General features: G+C 51.5%; 1 protein-coding gene across 1 annotated transcript; it reads left to right on the top strand.

The window, feature by feature from the left end:
- The first annotated feature begins 1,115 nt into the window (after window positions 1–1,115).
- Window positions 1,116–21,272, top strand: LOC144164741 (uncharacterized). Its single transcript, XM_077695030.1, has 4 exons — window positions 1,116–1,177; window positions 17,121–17,428; window positions 17,949–18,167; window positions 21,041–21,272. Exons 1-4 carry the CDS (start codon window positions 1,149–1,151, stop codon window positions 21,160–21,162), a joined length of 678 nt encoding a protein of 225 aa, XP_077551156.1. The 5' UTR covers window positions 1,116–1,148; the 3' UTR covers window positions 21,163–21,272.
- Window positions 21,273–21,759: the final 487 nt, after the last annotated feature.

The following is a 21,759-nucleotide window of genomic DNA, read 5'->3' as shown; positions in this document are numbered from 1 at the left end:
CAACACTGCTGCGGTGTCACTGAAATTCAAGTCCGCGCCACTCGCTGCGCGCACTTGCTCGTTTCGCTGGGTTCGCCGTTATTCGCTTGTATCGATGCACGTCTCCAACCTTTTCTTTCCTCCATTATGTCTCCGCTCTGTCGAAGACGCCGAGGACTCCGTACCGCCTCCGAGCACGAGCGAAGCCGTCGCTGCCGTGGCCGGGCTGCGGCGATACTGCAGTGCCATTGAGGGCAGCGGTCTTGGGCTTGTCGACTGTTTAGATACCGTGGAGTAAGGAGTCACCAGCAATGCGTTGTGCTCCAAGAAGCAGGCTACACTCACGCAGTTCTTCCGCCCCAATGAATTAATGTTTTCTTTCCGAGAAAGTGTCGTATCAATAGTGAACTGCAGGGTGTTAAGAGCTCAGCGCAAGCTCGTGACTCCATCGGCAAGATTGCTGTCATATATGTTTTTATTTTTTGCTTCTATTTCTATACCGAATTTTTGCTAAATGGTACTATTTTACAATCCTCGCACTGTTCGATATAAGCGGGCTTTTAGCCTAGAGGAGGGAAAGAATTTTACATGATAAACGTCGCTGCATTGGGGATGAATAATCTCCACTCGACCTAACGTCGAGTAGAAGGAAAATCGGAACTGAAATTCAGAAATGGAAAATATCCCCACCCTCCCCTGCATAGATCAGGCGGCGATATTTCCCGCCTTTATGTAGCATGGTAAGCTCAAACTAAACTTACCACAAGAACAAGTCAGAGTCGATTTTCAGTTTGTGTGGCGGGACCATTTCAACACGTCTGGCCTCAAGCTAAAAACTACCGTTCCTCTTTTACGGGGCGCCACCCGCCTCAGATACACGAAAAAGAATTACTCCTTATTCATGGTTTTATTTCGGCCACCCATACCCAAACGGGTATAACTTGTTCTTTTTTTTTTCTCAAACCTTGGTAAATCCTCCCCTTTGTGGCTTCCATGGACTATTGGGAAGGAAAAGAAGACAAAGAAGCATGCAAGACGTGCCCCATTCACGTGCAAATGTTGTTCCACCTCGCGTTTTCGCTGCTGCTATGCCACGCTGTACGCTTACGTCGAGCTTCTTACGTGGTCAGCGCAGTTCTCGGCGGCAGTTCGGCGATCGGCGACGCCCCATGCTTCATGCACCGCACCCAACCGGACGGTAAGGGCTGCAGCTTGTTTGGCTATTTAAAATTTCTGAGCTTCGTGTATCGTGCTAGCTCTTGTGCAGTCGCACCTTCATTATTGCCTTTTAGTTTGGGGTACCACAACCGTAACAAATTTAGACAGGCTGTTAATTTTACAAAAAAAAAAAACAGTTCGATGCATAGAGAATGTACCGAGCTCACACCACTCGAAGCCGTTGTTTTTAAAACACAACTTGCTTAAAGTAACTCAATTGTTCGACCTTAAGCTTGCTGTTCATATTCGCAGTGAAATGAATAGAGACGCACTGTTTCTTGATCCATACACTCCAGTTAACCCGCGTTACAATCTTCGACCAGGGGCTCTTAAGACCCCATTTATTCGAACTAACTATGGTGCACAAAAACGAGATTATATAATACCCCATTTTCTTAATACAAACCCGGTAATATTCGACATAGTTCTTCAATTTACCTCGCTGCTCAGACTTAAACGAAATATGAAACGACATTTTTGTACTTCAATTGTAGTCTGCACTGGTTTCTTTTTTTAAATGAGGTCAATTTATGTGCTACGTGTTCAGTTTTCTGCTTCTGGGTTACATTTGATGTTCTCTGTTGGTTTTCTTGTAAAAATTGTATAACGTTGCTTTTGCTGGCTTCTTTCGTTCTTTTTTCTTTTCTCTTTTTTTTGCTTTTTGTTCTTATTTTTCCCTCGCTTATTTTTCTTATTTTTCCATCACCATTGCTGATGATAGCCTTTTGTAGTCATTGTATAACGCTGTTCTTTTTTGGAAATCTTTTTTTTTTTCCTTTCTCTCTCTCTCTCTCTTTCTCTTTTTTTGCTGCTCTCGTCAACACTGTGCAATGCCGACCGCAGGGGCAGTAGTCCGTCGTCAGGCAGAGTACATCTGCCTTTTGCCTCTGTACCCAACTTCAACTTCAACTTCAATGGGTTAACGCCCGGTAGCGCTTGCCGGGCCGCCCGCGATAACTCCACGCTCTCTTTCGTTACTGCTGCGGCTAATTTACGAGCAGCGACGCTGTTAATTCGTTCTGAGTGTTGCTGTTTTGTTAAGTTTATTAAGTGCGAATGCACTTCTTAAGCGACCCTGAATTACGCGTTGTGAGGCCGCGTGTTAAGCAGGCGGGTGTGAGGCTCGCGGAGGAGGATCAACGACAAGTGATGCCGTGGGCTCAGCACAAGTAAGAAACATATATTCCGGGAAGGACACACAAACACCCGAAGAAACAACACTAGGGATCTAACGGCAACAACAGAGAACAACACGCGGGCGACGCGGCGGAATGGCTAACACCAGTCCAAACCAAAGTTCGTGCGAAACGGAAAACGAGGGGACACGCTCACGTTCCCGTCTGCTCGACGCTGGGCGGGATTATGTCGATGGCATGTGTGGAACGTCGGGGGACCGTCGCCTGTTGAATCGCAGTGGTCGTCGGTCGGAACGCCGATGCTTGCGCTCCTGGCCTGCCCTCGAACCGCCTCCCGAGAGGAATCCTTGCGCTGTCCCGTCCGCGGTCACTGCCGGCACACACCCCTCTCGTGCTCCGCGCCCCGCGTGGACCCGCTCGTCGTCCTCTTCTCTTCCACCGTCGGCTTATTTCCGTCGTCTGCTTGCGCGTTGTTGCGGCCGGGAGATGCGAGTCATCACATTCACCCCCCTTCCCGAGAGGTTTGTTTGGGACAAACAAAACTCGGCACATAATGTTAGCACGGCCGCGACGAGACATATGGCACTGAAGCACGTTCTTTCGTGCCAGACTTTCTAGCACCACGACAAGAGTACTGTCCGAAACAGTCCAAAACAGTCTCTAGCCCAATGAAAGGGAAACCAACAAAAGAAACAGCGTTTGCCACTCTTAAAAACACTGTAGACTAAACTGCCTACTTAAAAAGTTGGACAAAGGTGCCCCCTTCCGTGCCTACTCTGTCAGTGGGTGGGAAATGTACAGGTTAATCGGCACGAGCAGTCGGTGGTAGTACAGGAGTTAGAGGAAATGACACACCCGCAACTTCGTTGTTGGGTGCGTGTGGCATCTTGAACCCTGTGGAGGGGTTTCTCTTCTAGGCGCTGGGCAAGAGGTGGACGACCACGTCGATGGCAACACGCCGAAATGCTTCGGTCCCTGGCACGATCTCTCGTGGCTACTCGGTATTTAGGCGCAGCGCTCTGACAAGTGTGACACGACTTTACGAAGCCTGCAGCATCAGCTTTCATCCCAGGCCAGTAGAAGTGCTTGCAGACGCGCTCCATAGTTCGCTTGATACCCCTGTGACTTCCGAGGGTTCCTTGATGGGCCTTATCCAAGACGATGCCGCGTAGATCCTGGGGGACGACGATTTGCTTTCTTTCTTTTCCGGAGGGCAACTGATGCCGTCGGTAAAGAACACCAGCAGTCATCCCGAACTCGATCACCGCTGCGTTGAATGTCCCCTTTCTGCCGACCTTGCCGAAAAACTCTCGGAGAGAAGGGTCTTGCTGCTGTAGCGCACATAAGTCAGCAGAGGTGATAGTGCAGGGGCTGTCAGCAACTGCAGGTACCTGCGGCATTGTTCTTGGAGCCTCGCTTTTTGATGCGTAGACGCCACTGTGGGACTTCGATCCTCCTACAGCTGGCGAAGAAAATGGCAGGTTCCGACCACGCAGTTCTGCTGGGACCCGGGTGCTGCCTTCTACAAGAACCGTGCTTGCTAATACCGGGTTCTCTTCCTGAGACACCTTGCGTCTGTTTCCGCAGTGATACTCTGGCGGAGCGTGGCGTCGTTGAGTCTTGGTCGGCGCTTCCATCGCAAAGGAATTGGGTCCAGGCAATGAACCTGCTGCTTGGCCCTGGTTCTCGGGCAGGTTGGCGCCAGCTTCAGCCTGGTGTCCGAGATTACGGCCCCTCAAGCAGAAGGCATTCTTCTTGATGGCATGGCTGGAACCCGGAGACGTCGACTTCGTCCAACAGTCAGCTGGCCAATGGCCCTGCTTATTACATAGCAAGCAGTAAGGCCTCGCCTTACGGTCCTGCTGGTCAGGAGGCTTGTCAACTTCAGGTGGCCTGCCCCTCTCGTCTTCTCGACTTCTTGCCAAGTTGTTGAGACCTTGAGCTTCGAGGTACTGGTCAGCTGCTTCGACTAGCTGGTCCAGGTCTTTGTAGCCCCTCTCTTTGAGGAAAATGGCTAGCTTCTCGTGACACCTGTCGAGAAATTGCTCGGCCACCATTTTGTCTCGGAGCGCGGCATACGTCTGCTCCGTTTTGGCCAGCTCCTGCCAATTGTCAAAGTAGCCGAGTAGGCGGCCCGCAAATTGACGGCCTGTCTCCGAGTCCTGTGGCTGGGATTCCCTAAACTTGCACCTGTAGCCCTCCTCGGTGTATCTGAACCTCTGTAGTAGGGTCTGCTTTAGTTTAGGGTAATTCATGGCATCCTCAGAAGACATGCGACCAACGGCACTAAGAGCTTCACCAGTCAAGCACAAGTGTAGGGACAGCGCCCACTTGTCTGAGGGCCACCCTTGACTGGTTGCCACCCTCTCAAAACGCTGGATGTAGGCGTCAAGCTCATCTCGATCCTCGTTGAAGGCAGGCATGAACTTGTGAGGGCTGTGGACGCCTTGTGCTGCATTAGTCGCAGTGTGGCCTCCCACATCATTAGAACTCTGCGACCCTTCCTGAAGCCGCAGCCTCAGTTCTAGCATGGCACGTTCAGCCTCAATGCGCGCTCTGGTCTCGGACTCTGTCTTCTGGGCTAGTATTGCCGCTTCTTTAGCCGCCTCGCGTTCAGTTGCGCGCCGGTCCCTTTCTTTTATGCGTTCCTCGTCAATCCATTCTTTTAGAGCTGGTCCGGACAGTCCTAGCTCCTTCCCAATGGACATCAGCTTTTCGAGTTCCATTCTCGCTTGCCGCACCCGCTTGCCTGCTTAGTCTCAAGATGGAATTAGAGCACGCGGATTGATTGATTGAAGACACGTTTATTCCATTTTCTTGCGCTTGCGCGCTGCTATGGATAGATGGGACGGTAGGGGATTGGTAGGGAAGGGGAAGTGGGAAAGGATAATGCCGCCATTCACTGCGTCAGCGGCCTGGACGCAACACTATGGTCGCCTGGAGTCATAGCCACCGTACTGTCCTGCGCGTCGCCACAAAGCCGGTCGCCAACGACTGGTGCTGCGGGGTCCAACAGAAAAAGCAGCAGGGCGCGCCACAAGCTAGTAGCGTACCCAGCAGGAGCTTTTGGTGGCGGACAGGACCAGGACTGGAGAGACGTGGGCCAGGGTCCAAGTCGCACGTTGGTGAGGGCACGGTACCGAGGAATACTGTAGCGGGGGCAGTCCCACACTAGATGTTGTAGGTCTGCCCTGGTATGGCAAGTGCTGCAGGTGCTCGGGACACTGGGAGCGGCCCCACGGCGATGAAAACGGTGGAGCAAAAACGGTGTGAGCAGTGTTCTCGTCTGAATCCGTCGGATGATCACAGTTTCCCGCCGGGAGAACTCACGGGAAGGAACTGCAGGGATCTGGAGGGGGTTGGCCATGGCTACAAGGTAAGCTGTCCGGCGCGTTTGACTAAGCTGCCGTTCAGCCGTGGGATCGGCTTCTTCTTGAGGGATGGGCAAGGACCTCGTAGCCACGAGTGGGGAGGGGCTCCGAGCTAGCACGGAGAGTAAATGTGCGCGTGCTAGTCGGTGCACTTTCTCATTTCCAGGGATGCCGCAGTGTGCTGGAACCCAGTGAAGTGTGAAGCCGTTACCCGATGCGCGGAGTTTCATAACGTTGCGGCGAATGACTTCGGTGACGGGGCTGGTGAACTGCACATTGGCACAGGCTCGATACGCTGCCTGTGAGTCTGTGTACACATGGTGATGTACAGGTGAGCTTGTTAGGTCTTCCTGGAGAGCTGCGTCGAGATAGTCACAGATAGCTTGCAGTTCAGCTTGTGTGCTGTGGGCCGGAGTGACACCGACGTGGTGACGGCGACCTTGAAGTCCAGTAGTTTCGTTGAACCAGGCTGTGGCGTACACAATGTGCGAGTCTACCGTAGTGGGCATGGCCACGTCCGTGTAGATGACACGCTCGTGCCTAAATGCCGCCTGTGTGGAGCGGGCGTGACGTTTCGCATGGGCTGCTCTTCGACCGCCGTGATGAGGTCCCATGTGGACGGGTAGTGGCTTGCCATCTGTAATGGTAATGTACTCCCACGGAGGTGTGCGTCGCGGGAGTAATGGTAGACCACTAGTGTTATAGCCCAAACGGCGAAGGGTGTCACGGCCAGCCTCTGTCGAACGAAGCCGGACTTCTTGCGTGTGCCGGTGCGTGTCTGTTATCTCGGACAAGTCATTAATAAGGCTGCAGCTCTTCAGCGCTTCGAGGCGGGTGTAGCGGGGAAGCCCCGTGACAATTCGTCGTGCTTCGTTGAGCAGCCTTTCAAGTGCAAGCTTCTGGGTGCGATTGACCGGGTGGTAAGGAAGTCCGTAGACAATACGCGAGACTAGCAATGCTTGCACAATCTGCCGCATCTCCCTTTCCTTGACACCTCTCGTACGGTTTGAAATACGTCTGAGAACGTGAAGAATTTGCTTGCACGTCTTTAATGTCCTTTGGAACCAGGTAGAGGCGGTACAGTTATCGTCCAGGTGCATGCCCAGAATTCTGATCGACTGTTTTCTTGAAATCTCTTGGCTTCCAATGCGCAATCTGTATGCCTCCTTCTCCGCCTGTTTCACCGCTGTACGCCTGCCCCCGTGAATGACCACGAATTCGGTCTTATCTGGTGCAATAGTGAGGCCGACATCGCACATGTGATCATGTATGATGTCCAGAGCCTGTTGGAGCGTGGCCTCTTGTTCACCGACTGAACCCTGGTGCGTCCACACGGTGACGTCGTCGGCATAAATGGCGTATTTAAGCCCAGCTACCGCTTCCAGCTTGCACGGGAGGCCGTGCATGGCAATGTTGAACAGGGTAGGCGCAATAACTGAGCCTTGAGGCACTCCGACGTTGTTGTGATAAATAGCACTAGTCGCCTGGCCTATGTGGACCTGATAGGTGCGGTCTTGCAAGAAGGCTGCGATGAAGTTATAAAGCCTCCCGCGTATGCGGAGCTCTCGGGTCTTGGTCAGCACGGTGTGATGCGGAACCGAATCGAAAGCCTTCCTGATGTCAACGGCGACCACAGCACGAGGCTGGTTAGAGTACTTGTCAAGCACGTCTTCTCGAAGGCGAAGTAGCACGTCTTGAGTAGACAGTCCAGATCGAAATCCATACTGCGTTGGTGGCAACAGCTGGCGCTCCTCCAGATACCAGATTAATCGTGTATTTACCATGCTCTCCATAATTTTGCACACGCACGATGTTAAGGAGATTGGTCGAAGGTTGGACAGAGAAAGAGGTGGCTTGCCTGGCTTCGGGATGGGTTTTACGATTGAGAACTTCCAGGTCTCAGGTATCTCGCCACTGTCCCAGATGTGGTTTAGTTCATCAAGAAGGGCTTGCTTGTGGCTATCCGGCAGGTTTCGCAGGTGAGCAACGCATACTTTGTCGGCCCCTGGCATGCTGCGAGTGTTCGCTCGTTCGAGGGCATGGTGTAATTCTGTCATTGTGAAGGGGACGTTGTAAGCTTCCTCGTCGGCAGATGTATCGTCCCGATTGTAGGTAGTTGCAGAAGGGTGAGACGTCTGAGGGAAAAAGGCGGCGGCAGCTTCTTCGGCCAGCTCGTTTACGCTCACACCTCCGCGAAGTGCGACTCGTGCTGCACTGTTGTTCGTTTTGCGCTGTCCAAGAAGAGATCGGAGAAAAGCCCAGACTTTCGAAGTGTGCGTGTGCCCATTTATGGTCTCGCACACATCCATCCAACGCTCGGTGGCTAATGCGTTAGTGTGACTCTCGATTTTCTTCTGAACCTCGAGAAGGCGTCGCTTGAGATGTGGCGCACGACCAGACTTTTTGTATTGACGGAAAATTCGCAACCGGCGGTTCCACAGCGTCACCAAGTGTCTGTCTGGCTCCGGGTGATCTGGAGGGACGCGCAATTTCTTGGTAGATTGTTCTTTCGCTATGCACAGCTGGTCTGTGAGATTTTGAATGCCGGCGGCTGGTGGCTCTTCCATTAAAATGCACCGATACTTGTCCCAGTGCGTAATGTACGCCGTCTTCGCGTAAGACCCAGCGCTAGTTCGTTGTGGGCGTTGTCCGCCAGTGCGGAGATAGATTAGAATGGGCAGGTGGTCACTCCCTAACGTATCCTCGTAGGTTTCCCACCGGGCCAGCTTCGGATGCGACACCCACGAGAGATCCGGCGTTGTGTCAGCTTGCTTTTGTGTTTGGCCTAATCTAGTGTGCGTCAGTGGTGCGTTTAGCAACGTCAGGCCGTATGCCGTCGCGTCTGCCATGATGTGCTTGCCCCGGGCGCTGGTCTTCTCGTAACCCCAAGCAACATGCTGAGCGTTAAAATCGCCGCACATAACTGTAACGTCCTTCGGGTACAGCTTCTGGAAGTGCTGGACGAAGCTGAGGTCTATGTGCGATAATTGCGATTTCTTACGCGCGCCTTCTGGACATGTATACACAGAAAACACCAAAATTGTTCGGTGTGGTGATATTTCGACTCGACACCCCGCTACTTCGGTGAAAGCGTTGCACCACGGTTGAGTGTCCAGTTCTACGTGCGTAAACCCCCTGTGGATGAACAGTGCCGCTTTGACAGGTTGTGTGGCATCGTCGCGGGGTGCATATCCTTCGTATGACGGGATCCTCACGAGTGGTCCGTTAACCTCCTGAAGTGCAATAATAGCTGGAGTGTTTCTTCCCTGAATTAACTGAAATCTGTCGATGAAGTCCGCTTTCCTCCTCCTAAAAGACCGGCAGTTCCACTGTAATACGGTCGTCCACGGATGGTAACCCGTGAAGTTGAAGCCATTATTGTGTGTCATGATGGGTGGCTTTAGGACGCACTGCGGCTGCCGAAGGTGTAGCGAGGGAGCAGGCTTGCAAAGGGAGGATTCCCGCAATTACCAGTTTGTCCAGGATTGTTCGCACACACGTCTCGACGATATGGTCTGTTGTGACCTGGCCTTGCAGCGAAGCTTGCACCACGCTGGGTGGCGAGATCAGCATGGGTGTCGCGGCGCGCTCCGCGCGACTGCTCCGTAGGCGTGCCTGGAGCTCCTTGCGCCGCGCAGCTTTCTCAGCAATGCGGGCGTTGACTTCTGCCAGTGCCCGTTCCATCTCACGCCGAATTTCTTGTACCTGGTTATGCAAGTCTCGCTCCTCTTCTCGGAGAGCCGCGATCATAGCTCCTAGATCGTCGTCTGTTGCAGGAGTCAAAGCGGGTGAATCTTGAGTGGAGGACGGTTGTGCCGATCGTTGGATAGGAGGCATGATTGACGCGGTGGCAGTAGCATACGTGACCTTTTTATTGGTTGACTCTTTAGCGATTTGCGATCCGGTAGAAGCGGCGGCCCTGTCCAATTGTGAAGCAGCGGGGGCACCAACACTACGGCTCCTGCTGCGGCTGGGACTGGTTTCGGAGAGTGGCATGAAGCGATTGCCGTGGTTCCAACTGGATGAGCGACGCCTGCTTCTACGTCGATTGCGACTACGCGAGCGGCGATCTTTTGCCCGCTCCTTGCTTCGTTCTTCAAATCGGCGACGCGAGGGGCACTCGGCGTCAGTACCTAGGTGTCCAGACTGCTTGCAGTTTCGGCAGTATGGTGTCTGATCCATGCACTGGACATCAGCAGAGTGCTGCCTTCCGCATTTGGCACAGGTGCTAGGGTGCGGGCAAATGTCTTTCTTGTGTCCAAGGCCTTGACAATTGTGGCAAACCAGACTGCGCGCCTCGTACGTGGAAACCTTCGTGAGTACACTCCAGTACCTGATCGTCCGTGGCGGTCTGGTTCCCTCGAACGTCACGAGGCAGGCTCCTCGCTTCCCCATCAGCCGTGCGGCAATGATGTGGTGGCTCTCCGAGTACAGGGCTCTTCTTAGGGACTCCGCCGTCTCCGACGGGTCAACTCGGTAGATGACACCACGACACATGCCCTTTCCAGGGGTTTGGTGTGCAGTAATCGGAATCGTTTGGTTCGGCGATATTCGGATGGACGTGAGTCGCAAGAGGCCTTTGGCGTGCTGGGCGTCGTAAGTCTCGATTGTCACTGTATTCGATGCGCTGTTCGTGCGGATGGCTACGTGATGCTGAAGCTCTGACGGTGGAGCAGCTGCCATAACCGTAGTGTGAAGCAGACGCTGTGAAACGCTCGCCAGCGCAACACGCGTTGTTGGTCGAAGGGTGATTAGGTAGCTTGGAAGCTTAGAGCGAGGAATTTCTTCCGTCGGCGCTCCAGGCTCCGCCTTCCTCGCGAATCGTGGGCGACGCTTTGGTCCCTGGATAGTCCACAGGCCGAACCGTTCGTCATTATCCTGCGCTGACGGGTCTCTTGCCGACCATTCAGCCTGGTAGTCCGAGACCCGGGTGCGGTCAATGGGGCTCCTGGAGTGATGCGGTGATCTCGAAGCGAAAGAGGAGTCGGTGTCGGTGTCTTCTATTTCCATGAAGTGTCCTGCACTTCTGCGTGCGCGATGGTGCGTTGCTCGGCTTTTGCGGCGTTCTTCCCGTTGGTGATCAAGCAGGGTGTCTCGGTCGTTGGGGCTTCCTTTTCTGCGGCGCTCTCGAGAGCGCGCGCGAGGGCCGCGCAAAGCATCTCGGCCTGAGTAGTCATCCAGTGTCCTGCGGGTCTTCTCGCCTGGTTCTATCGCGTAGCAAGAAACGGGCGCGATAAGCGATTCCGGAGCGCTGGTCGTTGCATCAGACGCTGGAGCGCCGACCGTCACCGACTGAGCTGGCGGGGAAGCACGAGCGCCGGGGTCGATGACGCCGGCAGCCGCAGGTTGAGCTGGCGGTGATGCACGTGCACCGTGCTCCGCCATGCCGGCGCTCCGAAGAGCTCCCGGCGTTAGGCTTATGCAAACGGCACAGTTCGAACGAGGTTCACTCTGTAGGGCACGAAGTACTGACCGTGTCTCACTTCACCAGAGAGAGCGCTTCCGTTGGCGATCCCGACGGTGTAGGTTGTGTCGCAGTTCTTGGCGTGGTGTCGACGTTCGCAGAGGTAAAGCAGACAGCCGAAAGCATACACAGCCGTTCCCTCTGGCCACCTAGCCTACAGTCTAGAGCACGCGGTCCTGTCGCGGACGCCAGAAATTGTGAGGCCGCGTGTTAAGCAGGCGGGTGTGAGGCTCGCGGAGGAGGATCAACGACAAGTGATGCCGTGGGCTCAGCACAAGTAAGAAACATATATTCCGGGAAGGACACACAAACACCCGAAGAAACAACACTAGGGATCTAACGGCAACAACAGAGAACAACACGCGGGCGACGCGGCGGAATGGCTAACACCAGTCCAAACCAAAGTTCGTGCGAAACGGAAAACGAGGGGACACGCTCACGTTCCCGTCTGCTCGACGCTGGGCGGGATTATGTCGATGGCATGTGTGGAACGTCGGGGGACCGTCGCCTGTTGAATCGCAGTGGTCGTCGGTCGGAACGCCGATGCTTGCGCTCCTGGCCTGCCCTCGAACCGCCTCCCGAGAGGAATCCTTGCGCTGTCCCGTCCGCGGTCACTGCCGGCACACACCCCTCTCGTGCTCCGCGCCCCGCGTGGACCCGCTCGTCGTCCTCTTCTCTTCCACCGTCGGCTTATTTCCGTCGTCTGCTTGCGCGTTGTTGCGGCCGGGAGATGCGAGTCATCACACGCGTCCACCGCCGTCCGTCCGCCCGCAGCCTAGCAACGGAGCTAGCTAGCGTGCCTAGCAACGGCGCCGGATTTCCGACGTGTGAGGGCGCTCGCGTAGCGCCTCCTCTCCCCCCTCGCCTAATCTCCAGCTCGCAACACCCTCTCTCGGCGCGCCAGCCAGGCCACTACACTATATAAAAAAATAACAGCATCCGGCGTCCGGTTTCGATCCGAGGACGTTGCGGCCGCAGCGCGACGCTCTACCGAGCGAAGCCACGGAAGCCACGCTGATTTCATAGTTAGGAAGGCTCCTTATATCTTTAACGCATTCAAACTACGTCGTCAGCGGCTTTGCGTTGGTGACTCAGCGGCGTTATAGCGGCTTGATAACTGCGTGGTGTACACGTCATACTACAAACCCTATGGAAGAGATGGAAGAGAAGGCGGCGAGGCGGTGGGCTGCGGGTGCCGAGCGCAAACGCCGCAAGCGGGCTGACAACCGTGCATTCGCACTTTCACATTCTCCCCCTCGGGGAAATGCGGGGGACTTTTTTTGCATGACTCCCCAGGATCTTGCAAGGATCTGTTGTACGCTGCTCGTTTCAATGAATATTGCGCGCACGAGCGCAGTTTCTTTTTATAATCCGAAGTATTTGGGACGTTTCAATGTCGCGGTTATTCGAAAGGTTGGCAGAGAGTCGTGGCAGTTGGCAGTGGTTGGACGTGGTACCTGTCGAGCCTCTGTCGCTCGTCCAGGCCCTTCCGCTGAAGGAGCGTCGCTTCACGAAAGAATAGGACTGTCCACTCACTCCTGTCCCGTGTTGTTTATAAAGCTTCTCGCCGTTCTTCGCGTGCTGTAGGGGTTCGCGTGGGCCTCGGGAGTAATAGCGCCGCAAAAATAGGCGTTGCCCCTACCCTTTCCCCGCTGGTTGCGCGGCCTCCGTGCGAAAGGAGCAGATCTTGTGGTATCCTCCGTGGCGACAACCTTGTTGTTTATCAGTGGCATTGTTTTAGCATGGGCACCTGGCGATTTTAATTTGTAGATGCGTCCTTCGCTGAAATATATTCGTCTTTAACTTTGCATACATCATCTCTAACTTATTGCAGCTTTGACTGTTTAAGGAATATGACGGCTTTTTTGTTGCATTTGCGCAATCTAATCACAATCGGTGACGAGTTTCTGGTTGGAAGCGCACGAGGAATTCCATTTCTATTTTGCGGGCGTTTACAATTAGCGATCTCTAATAATGGTCACGATGTTTGCTTCAAAGGGGTCCTAAATAGGCTTCCACAGGTCGCCATTTAAATCGCTCAATCGCTAGAGTTACGCCTCTGCGTAAAGTATAGGCCCGCACAAATGCTCAAAAAGACCCTTTCTTTCTTTCCTTGCTTGCCTCGCGTCCTCGCCGCCGTACTGGCGCACTCTGACGAGCGGCAGAATGTCTGACGCAGCCTCTGTGAAGCACGAAGCACTGAACAGTACGGCGCCGCTTTTGGTGGGTCCCTTCATATGCTGTAGCCAAGCCGCGTTCCCGGCTCTTGGGGAAACGCGGGTTCGGGGTGGGCCGGCCTTCTCCATGCCCGCGCATTCACTCCGCTGAGGGGCAACCTGCCCGCCCTCCCACCGCGCACCTCCGCAGTCGGGTGCCGGTAACCCGCCGCCGTATAGCGTGGGCATCTGTCTCGCCGTTCTTTGTTTTTTCTGTCCTGGTTTGTAGCGCTCGTCTTCCTGAAGCGTGAGCTTCCAGTAGCCGCTATGCTGAACCTCAAGGCCGGCCCGCGGAGCTAATCTACCCTACCGGAATGAATGCGGACCTGCCCAGTCGGGCCCAGCGACCCGTCGCTGTAGCGTTAGCGGATGGTACCCGCTATTTATTTATTTATTTCAATTTACCCTCAAGGCCCGAGGTATTAAAGAGGGGAGTGGATACAGAGATACAGGTCAAATACAAAATTGATGGGATGAGTACAGGCTTGTTAGGTTTCTGGGTATACAATATTAATTAGTGCGGTACGAAAAAGGTGCTGGTAGACAATGGTGGCTATTGATCCGGAAGGTGGTTCCAGTTTTTTTGAAGTGCGTGGTATGAAGGACTGAACGCAAGCTCTTGTTCGGCAGGGCTGGATTCTAACTTTATGAACGTGACCAACTCGTGGGGAAATGTACACTGGTGGAAGTATCAGTTCGGTGCGCAAATGAGAACTGTGATTGAATATTGTATGAAGTTGGCATTGGCAAGAAAATTGACGACGGTATGCAAGGGGAAGAAGGGGCAATGTGTTTTTCATGGAAGTTATGCTAGCGGCACGGTTGCAATTATACAGTATAAAACGAGCGGAGTTATTCTGTACTAATTATAAGGAGCTAATAAAGTTATCAGTACTGAGATCCCATATGGAAGAGGCGTATTCTAATTTACTACGGACTAATGTTTTATATAACGTTAGTTTTAATGACATAGGTGCGGAAGGGAAATTACGGCGAAGATACCCCAAAGTTCTGTTAGCACTGTTGATAATCGTGTTAATATGAAGTGACCAGGTGAGGCAGGAAGTAATATGAACACGAAGATAGCGGTAAGAAGTCACTGACTCTAGAGGGGAAGTGTTAAGATAGTACGTAACAGGACTAGATAACGAGCAAGAAATTCGCATTTATTTACACTTGGTTGTGTTAAGGTCCATTAGCCACGTGTCCCACCACTTTGAAATGGCGCTCATGTCAGTCTTCAGAATGTGAACGCCATTTATATAATTCATCTCTCGAAATATTACACAGTCATCCGCGAATTAGTGAATGTTAGAAGAAACACAAGAGGAAAGTTCGCTAATATATATTAAGAACAAAAGCGGACCTAAAACTGAACCCTGAGGGGCGCCGGAATGAAAAGGGAGAGTTGAAATTGTTAACAGTAACAAACTGCATTCGGTTGCAAAGAAAGTGCTCTAGCCGTGTCAAAAGATCGCGACCAAGATTTAATTTGCCTAATGTAAGAAGTAATAGCTTGTGTGATACCTTCTCAAACACTTCGAAAAAATCTAGAAAAATACAGCCTGCCAGTGAACAACGTTCAAGTATGATGTTAAGGTTATGAGTAAAGGAAATAAGTTGGGTTTCACAAGAGAAGGTTTTGCGGAAGCCATGTTGGGTGCTGCTAAAAAAAGAGTGAGATTCGCGAAATTTTACAATGCTTGACTAAAGAATGTGCTCCTGTATTTTGCAAGGACTGCTAGTTAAAGAGACTGGACGGAAGTTGAAAGGTGAATTTTTACTACCTGACTTATGAATAGCCACCACCTTCCCGACCTTTCAGTCCTCAGGAAGAGTGAAGGTGTCAATAGGTTGCTGGAAAATCTTTGACAAAAAAAGAGAAAAATACAATTTAGTACCTTTTAAAAATTTGGGGTTAATAAATCAATACCAGGGCTTGGGGAAACCTTTAGCTCTTGAATTACTTTTTCTATTCCTTTGGGTTTGTTAATTATTGGATCCATTTGTAGGAATTCATAAGTGGGTGAACTCTGCTAAAACTCCGTAATAACGCTGAAAAGAAGGAGAGTATCTGCAGGCGGAAACGCCGCTACACGCGCGACCGCGGTAAGATTCTGGCTACCTTAACCGCGACAAGCACCTGCCTGCACGGTCGACAAGGAGCGCAACTCTGCGGTGTATGCACGATACGGCATACACCGCAGCAGCTAAAACTTGTCACCGCCCGCCGGAGCGGGACTATTACTGAAAATCAGTTTATAAATGCATGAGAGCGGGTAATAGTGCAGTGAAAGAGTGCGCTGGTGGTCCTCGTCAGCGCGGCTTCGTAAAGCGGTGACTGAATAACTGCGGTGATGCTAAACCTTTTCTGCCGACCTCGAAGAGAACTGTTGGCCGCGACAGCGCCTCATGCCGAAACGCTGGCATTAGAGCCACTAGAGCGTAGTTTATTTTGTGGCTCTAGCTAGCGTGTCGCTAGTCATTGGTGTAAATCTTCAATTACTGTCGTGAGCGAGCGTGTTGTGTTCAGGACTCCCCTATCTGGCCTTCAACCGCTCGTCTCCCTTTTCTAATTGTGACCTGCCGGCGCGATTACTGCCGACGCGAGGAGTCCGGCCGCCGGGCAGTTCGAGCAAGCCGACCGGTCCCACTCGGCAGTTGTAGCAGGAGCCTGCGCGTCGGCTGTCAAAACAAAAAACAAACAAAAAAAACCTGACGTACCACCGAGTGGTGCCAATAGCTGCACGCATCTCGAACTTTGCCCTGTTTCTCCAGGTGGTCTGACGCCTGGTCGGTGACGTCACCGCTTCCGGTGAGAGGAAAAATGCTCCAGGCCTTAATGCCGGCCATTTTCAATTAACGATAGTTCGGCTAATACTCAACGCTTTTAAACCATTTTTGCGGCAGTACGTTCCTTTGATACTACTCCAGCGATTGCGCACCTAAAATCACAACCTTTGGAACACTTAGGGCCCCTTTAAGGGTCTCACCCGTCTCAAAAATTGTATACAAATAGCCATTCTTACAAACATTGGTAGCTGTGTATTGCAGTGTGCTGATCGAATGTATGGCTGCTGTTTTGCTGTTTCGACAAGTACCTATTTGAAGTCCTATAATGACTCGGAAAACATGAATCCCACCCAAGTGAACAATAATTGTTCGGTTGCAGCAGTAGCGATTGTTGTTCATGGGCAGCTTTCCCGCTCATGGAAGTCCATTCAACAGTGATTATTTTGTAGTCATTTAGCGAAATGTAAAATATTTTCGCGCAGCTACTATTGGTGGTGAAAACTTGCCTTGTGCACAGTTTCAAGTCTAACACGTTGCACGACTAAGCTCCAGAGCCATGGAAACTTTCTCATACAAATGCATGGGGAGTAAGATTTGACAGCAAATTACACAAAAAATATTCAGAATCCTGGACACTTCTTTTATATTTTTCATCTCCTCGTTCACTTCTTGCTTCATGCCAAATATCACTATGCTGAAGCGGGTTTGCGAGGTTCCTGAGAGGTCGGAAGTTTGAGCGAGAAAGCTGAGGATGTGAGCATCATTGCAGGAAGGTGTCAGCTGCTTTTAGATAAAGCAAAGCGGTTTTTTTGCCGTCTCGGTGCCTCAGCGTCCTGCTAACACCAGGAAAAGCATCACATCAGCGTTATGCTTTTTCTTTTCCTTGAATTATGCATTGGCAGGCCAGCACTCCGATACCGCTTCCAGCTTCTTGCCTTCACAGGTTCTCGACGACACTGCCACGCAACGATTCACCCAAGCTCAGCTCCGCGGGGTGCCGCAGTAAAAGACGGGTGTGGGGCTCTACCAACGTTGTGGAGGGATCCAAGCCTGCCCACACGTCTGCCCCACACATGGCAGCGCCCCCGAGCTTCCTGGCCCCGCCCATACTGCCGCCCCCGTTCCCGAGTAACAGCGGCCACGCACCCCTCTACCCCTGCTTCCAGAACCAGCTGTTTCGGATGCAGCACTACATGCAGGCTCAAACATTGGGCGCCGCCACAAGTCTTGGCCGACTGCTGTGGACAGTGGGTGAGTTCAGACTTTCGGGAATTTGTCTACTGGGACAGCCAGGCCATGGGACCAAGTTTATGGAAGTAAATTGAGCTACTTCAGCCAGACAAGAAGGTCAAACCTAATCAATCCACGGGATGCTTCTTTTCTCCTCCACCCCTGGGAAAGGAAATACACGCTCCTTTCTGTGTGTCCATGCTGGCTGTGAAAGAGATCTTCCCATCTGCTATCATATTCCAGCCCATCGGATGAAGTTGTTTGCGCTTCACACTAGCCGGGAGGGAAATCTACACTTGTCCTCTCATCTGCATGTTTGTCCGGTATCTGCCGCTTGTTACCTTGTGACGCATGATATCCTCAGTTGGCGTGGACGCACATTTCTATTGAGCATTTCTTAGAAACTCTGAAACGCCATAAAAGCACCAGAAATAGACTCATTAGTACCATTTCGTTATGCTTGCTTCCACGACGATATATCAGGCTCAAGTTTCAGTACACCACCTTAATATTACTATGGTCTCTCCCCACCTCCATGCAGCCCATGAACATGCCACCTCCAAGACATCCAATGCCTTGGCCTCCAAAGATGCCGCCTCCCGGCCAGTAAGGGCCACGCCCCCCCGGCAGCTTTCTGGGACATCAACGGCCACCACACAGTGTCTTCCCACATCCCTCGTCGTTGCTTCTGCCTCCGCCCCAACAGCCACCGCTCCCCTTCTACCAGCTTGCCACAGTGGCCTTCAGCGCAATGTCCGCCGTGAGTCAGCCGTTTTTCGCCAGCCCAGTCCCTTACATAGGGACTCTCATTGACCCACACGGTCCACAGCTGAAATCTGTTAGTGCTTTAGTAAGAATCTCTCAAAAGCGGCCTCCAATTTTATCGGTTTTCAGGGGCGGCTTCGTCGCCCGCAAGTATTTTTTCTTCTTCTGTGTGCTTCGAGATGGGAAGTTCAGAATTTGGTGTTTTTAACACAGTTTGCAGCAGCACTTAGGGGAGGTCACAAGGGGCGCAGCAGCAGTATGTATAGATGCGGAATTTCGTTGGCTCATTTTCAGAGTGGCTTTCGCATTAGCCCGCAGGTTGTACATAGTGCCTAAAGGGGCCCTAAATAGGCTTCCGAAGGTGGCCATTTCAATTGCGCAATCGCTAGAGCACCTGTAATGACAACGTATACAAAATATTACACTTCTGCGTAAAGCAGGGGCCGCACAAATACGCAAAAAAGATCCTTTATTTCTTGTTTACCTACCTCTCCCTCGCAACCAGACTGCCACGATCTGACGTGCAACAGAATGCTATGACGTAGCCTCTATGACGCACGAAGCACTGAGGTGTACGGCGCCGCTATTGGTGGGCCCCTTTAAATGCTGTAGCCAATCAGCTTTCCCGACTCTGGGAGAAACGCTGGTGCGGTGCCGGCGAGCGGCCCTCCGGCACCGGCGGCACGGCGTATCTCGGTAGGGACGAATGTCGATCGTCGCCATCCGTAAAACGAGTTAGCTGAGGTTGCAGATATAGCGTGTCGTTTACGAGGTATGAGTAACGCTGAAAAACACGGAGCGTCTCTGCAGCGGAAACGCCGCTACACGCGCGGGTCATCTGCCCGCACGGTCGACAAGGGGCCCACTCCGAGGTGTATGCACGATACGGCATACAAAGCAGCAGCTAACACGTGTCAGCGACCGCCAGAACGGGACTAATGCTGAAAATCAGCTTATAAATGCGTGAAAGGGGATGAAAGTGCAGTGAAAGATTGCGCTGGTGACCGTCGTCGGCGCAACCTCGTAAAGCGGTGTCTGGATAACCTGCCGATAACTCGTAATACCTACGGCGAACGATTAATCCAAAACTTTGGTGCCAAAATCTGGAACAGTATTCCCCTTGAAATAAAGATGGCTAACAATTTTATTTTTTCTATAAAAAGGTTCTATCGTTCGAAGCTAGGCTGAAGGAAACATCAATATAAATAGCAAGAAGGCATCGTGGACAGGCACCAGGTTGGTGCATGAAAATATATTTCTGGAAAAGTTTTATGTTAACTTTCAATTGTATGGTTCCGATCTCTTAAGCGGCTATTACTGCCGAAATGCATCGAGGTTTCTGTTGCTGTGTACTCTGTTTTGTGGCTCTTAGGTATGTACATGTAGCTGTGTATTCGTGTCTGGATAGACGCTGAATGTATTTGATTGAAAAAAAAAAGGAGTACTGTAAAGATACTGTTTTTAAACAATCAACCTCGAGTGTAAGATTCAAATGTGTAACAGTGTATATTTTGATTTCACTGTATTAATTGATATTGGTGTTTATTTTCTTCTCTCGCGCCTTATGAGTGTCTTTGCGTCCTGTATTTACACACTCTGCGTACACTAAGTATTGCACTTGTTTCGCTGAATTGTTAATTAAGTTTGTTTTCCCTGCTGTCTATCTTTATCTGGGCCTCAACTAGCTTCGGCTATTGGCCCAACATCTTGTTGCATATTTGTAATGCGCAAAATTATCTAATAAATATGAAATGAAATGAATGAAATGAAATGAAAATGAACGTAACTCGGCTAATACTCAACGTTTTAAAATCATTTTTCCGGCAAGACGTTCCTTGGATAGTACTCAAGTGACTGCGCAGATAAAATCGCAACCTTATGAACTCTGTTTAGTGCCCCTTTAAAGACACGATGAATCAGGCGGCGGCCACAGTAGCGGAAAATCCGTTCACCGCCACGTCATTCCAAAATCCTTCGAGTTTACATATTACATCCGGATTCTTAACTCATAAGAAGTGCCTAAGCGTGCTCAATGTTTTCTCCTCGAATTTGCAACCTACTGTAACCTTTTCAGCTAAGCTTAACATTTCGAAGCAGCATTTTTGGAAATTGTCTAGAATTAACTAGGTATCTTCACTGTTTCCGACATCACGGCATCGCACCAATTTCTGCAAAAAAAAAGCTGTCGTTTTGAGTGGCTGCTATAGGTGGATTATTCCTAATTATGCTCAGAACATTGGTTCCAGGTTTCAGCAATGTTCGGTCTTTTGTCAAGGAGTACATGATGGTGTAATCCTCAGCCATAGAAATCAATGCTTACAAACGACACGTGCCTGGAAAGCCATCTAGGTAAACGCGTTTTCTTCTGATACATGGATCCATCGCCGTACTACGCCCTTAACAGTTAACCTGAAACAACGCATCTACAAGCCAGCCAAAGCGTCACAAGTTAGGTTTAGTTAAATGGGGGCTTGAAACAATTTGTTCATGGCTACTTTGCTAGCTTCACATACTAACTGCCGGAAACAACAACCCAAAACTTGCAGTTCTTTCGATTTCAATACGCTGCAATAATGTAGTGCACGATAAATACTGCTGGTTCAAATTGAGCCTTTTCTGTAGCCACGATTAAAATGTGTATGCAGTGAAGACTTCCAAGCTGTCGGGTGTTTATTGACATACTCCAGCGATCCCACGAGAAACTTATTTTCTAGGCAGGATAATATGAACAGGTGACTACCCTTTATCAGCTCGAAGTGGTTCGTCTTGCATCAGCTTATGATAGCTATCAATTCAACGTGGCTTTCACACACTCCTGTTTTGTCAAAGTGGCTCCGGAAAATAGCGATGCTGTGTTTGTGTCTCCAGGTCTACGGCATGCTGACCAGCGACGGAGCCTCCTGGAGGACGCTGAGTGCCTTGTGGCCCACCGCCACAACCCGCGCACTCTACGTAGGAAGATGGGCAGAACCTTGGAAGCGTCCGCCTGAACAAGCGCGGGTACGCGGCAGCCTGGCTGCTACTCTGGTTGATCAAGATGCAACTGCGGGAGCTCAGCGCAGGCCGAGGGCTGTGGCGTCCAAGCCGCAGGCAGTGACAACGCACTGGTTCCGCACCGGACACTGCTGCGTCGAGTACGTGGAGTGCCTCTTCTGCGTTGTCGTCGCCTCAGTCGTGGCTTGCAGAACGTCAAGGTCTGCTACTACACGCTGGACAAGAACCAGTCGCCTAGACACCTGATTAGCGCCATGTAGGGACCAAGGTCATCACCACTCGACATATGGAGGTGTCTAGGTTCGCTAAGTGGCCGTGAACGCACGTTTAATATATGTAATGTTGTCCACTGGGGTAGCTGCAGACTTTTCTGTGTTTGTTTTAATTAGATGCGTATATTCACCATTTGTTAATAAACTCACTTTCGTGCGCGGGAGCACTCGCGTTCGTTTTATCGCCTTTCGCCGTTGCTACCCTCTTTGCACTGTAATACTGTCTACTTTCCCCACCCGACCCAGTTAACCACTATGCTACCACCTACTGCCATGCTGTTTCGTCGTCCACCACGATCAGCTGCCATGTCAATGACGATG

Source organism: Haemaphysalis longicornis, unplaced genomic scaffold (genome assembly GCF_048455015.1).
Source record: "Haemaphysalis longicornis isolate Haplotype H1 unplaced genomic scaffold, Haemaphysalis longicornis Haplotype H1 scaffold_1, whole genome shotgun sequence".
Lineage (NCBI taxonomy): Eukaryota > Metazoa > Arthropoda > Arachnida > Ixodida > Ixodidae > Haemaphysalis > Haemaphysalis longicornis.
The sequence above is the reverse complement of the archived record's forward strand: the minus strand, read 5'-3'. Positions and strand labels throughout refer to the sequence as shown.

Excerpts from the sequence above, each read along its gene's own strand:
- LOC144164741 (XM_077695030.1), top strand. The coding sequence starts at position 1,149 with ATGCTTCATGCACCGCACCCAACCGGACG. Across the intron at positions 1,178-17,120 it reads GCACCGCACCCAACCGGACG|GTTCTCGACGACACTGCCAC; the intron begins GTAAGGGCTGCA and ends TTGCCTTCACAG. Across the intron at positions 18,168-21,040 it reads CCTTCAGCGCAATGTCCGCC|GTCTACGGCATGCTGACCAG; the intron begins GTGAGTCAGCCG and ends TTGTGTCTCCAG.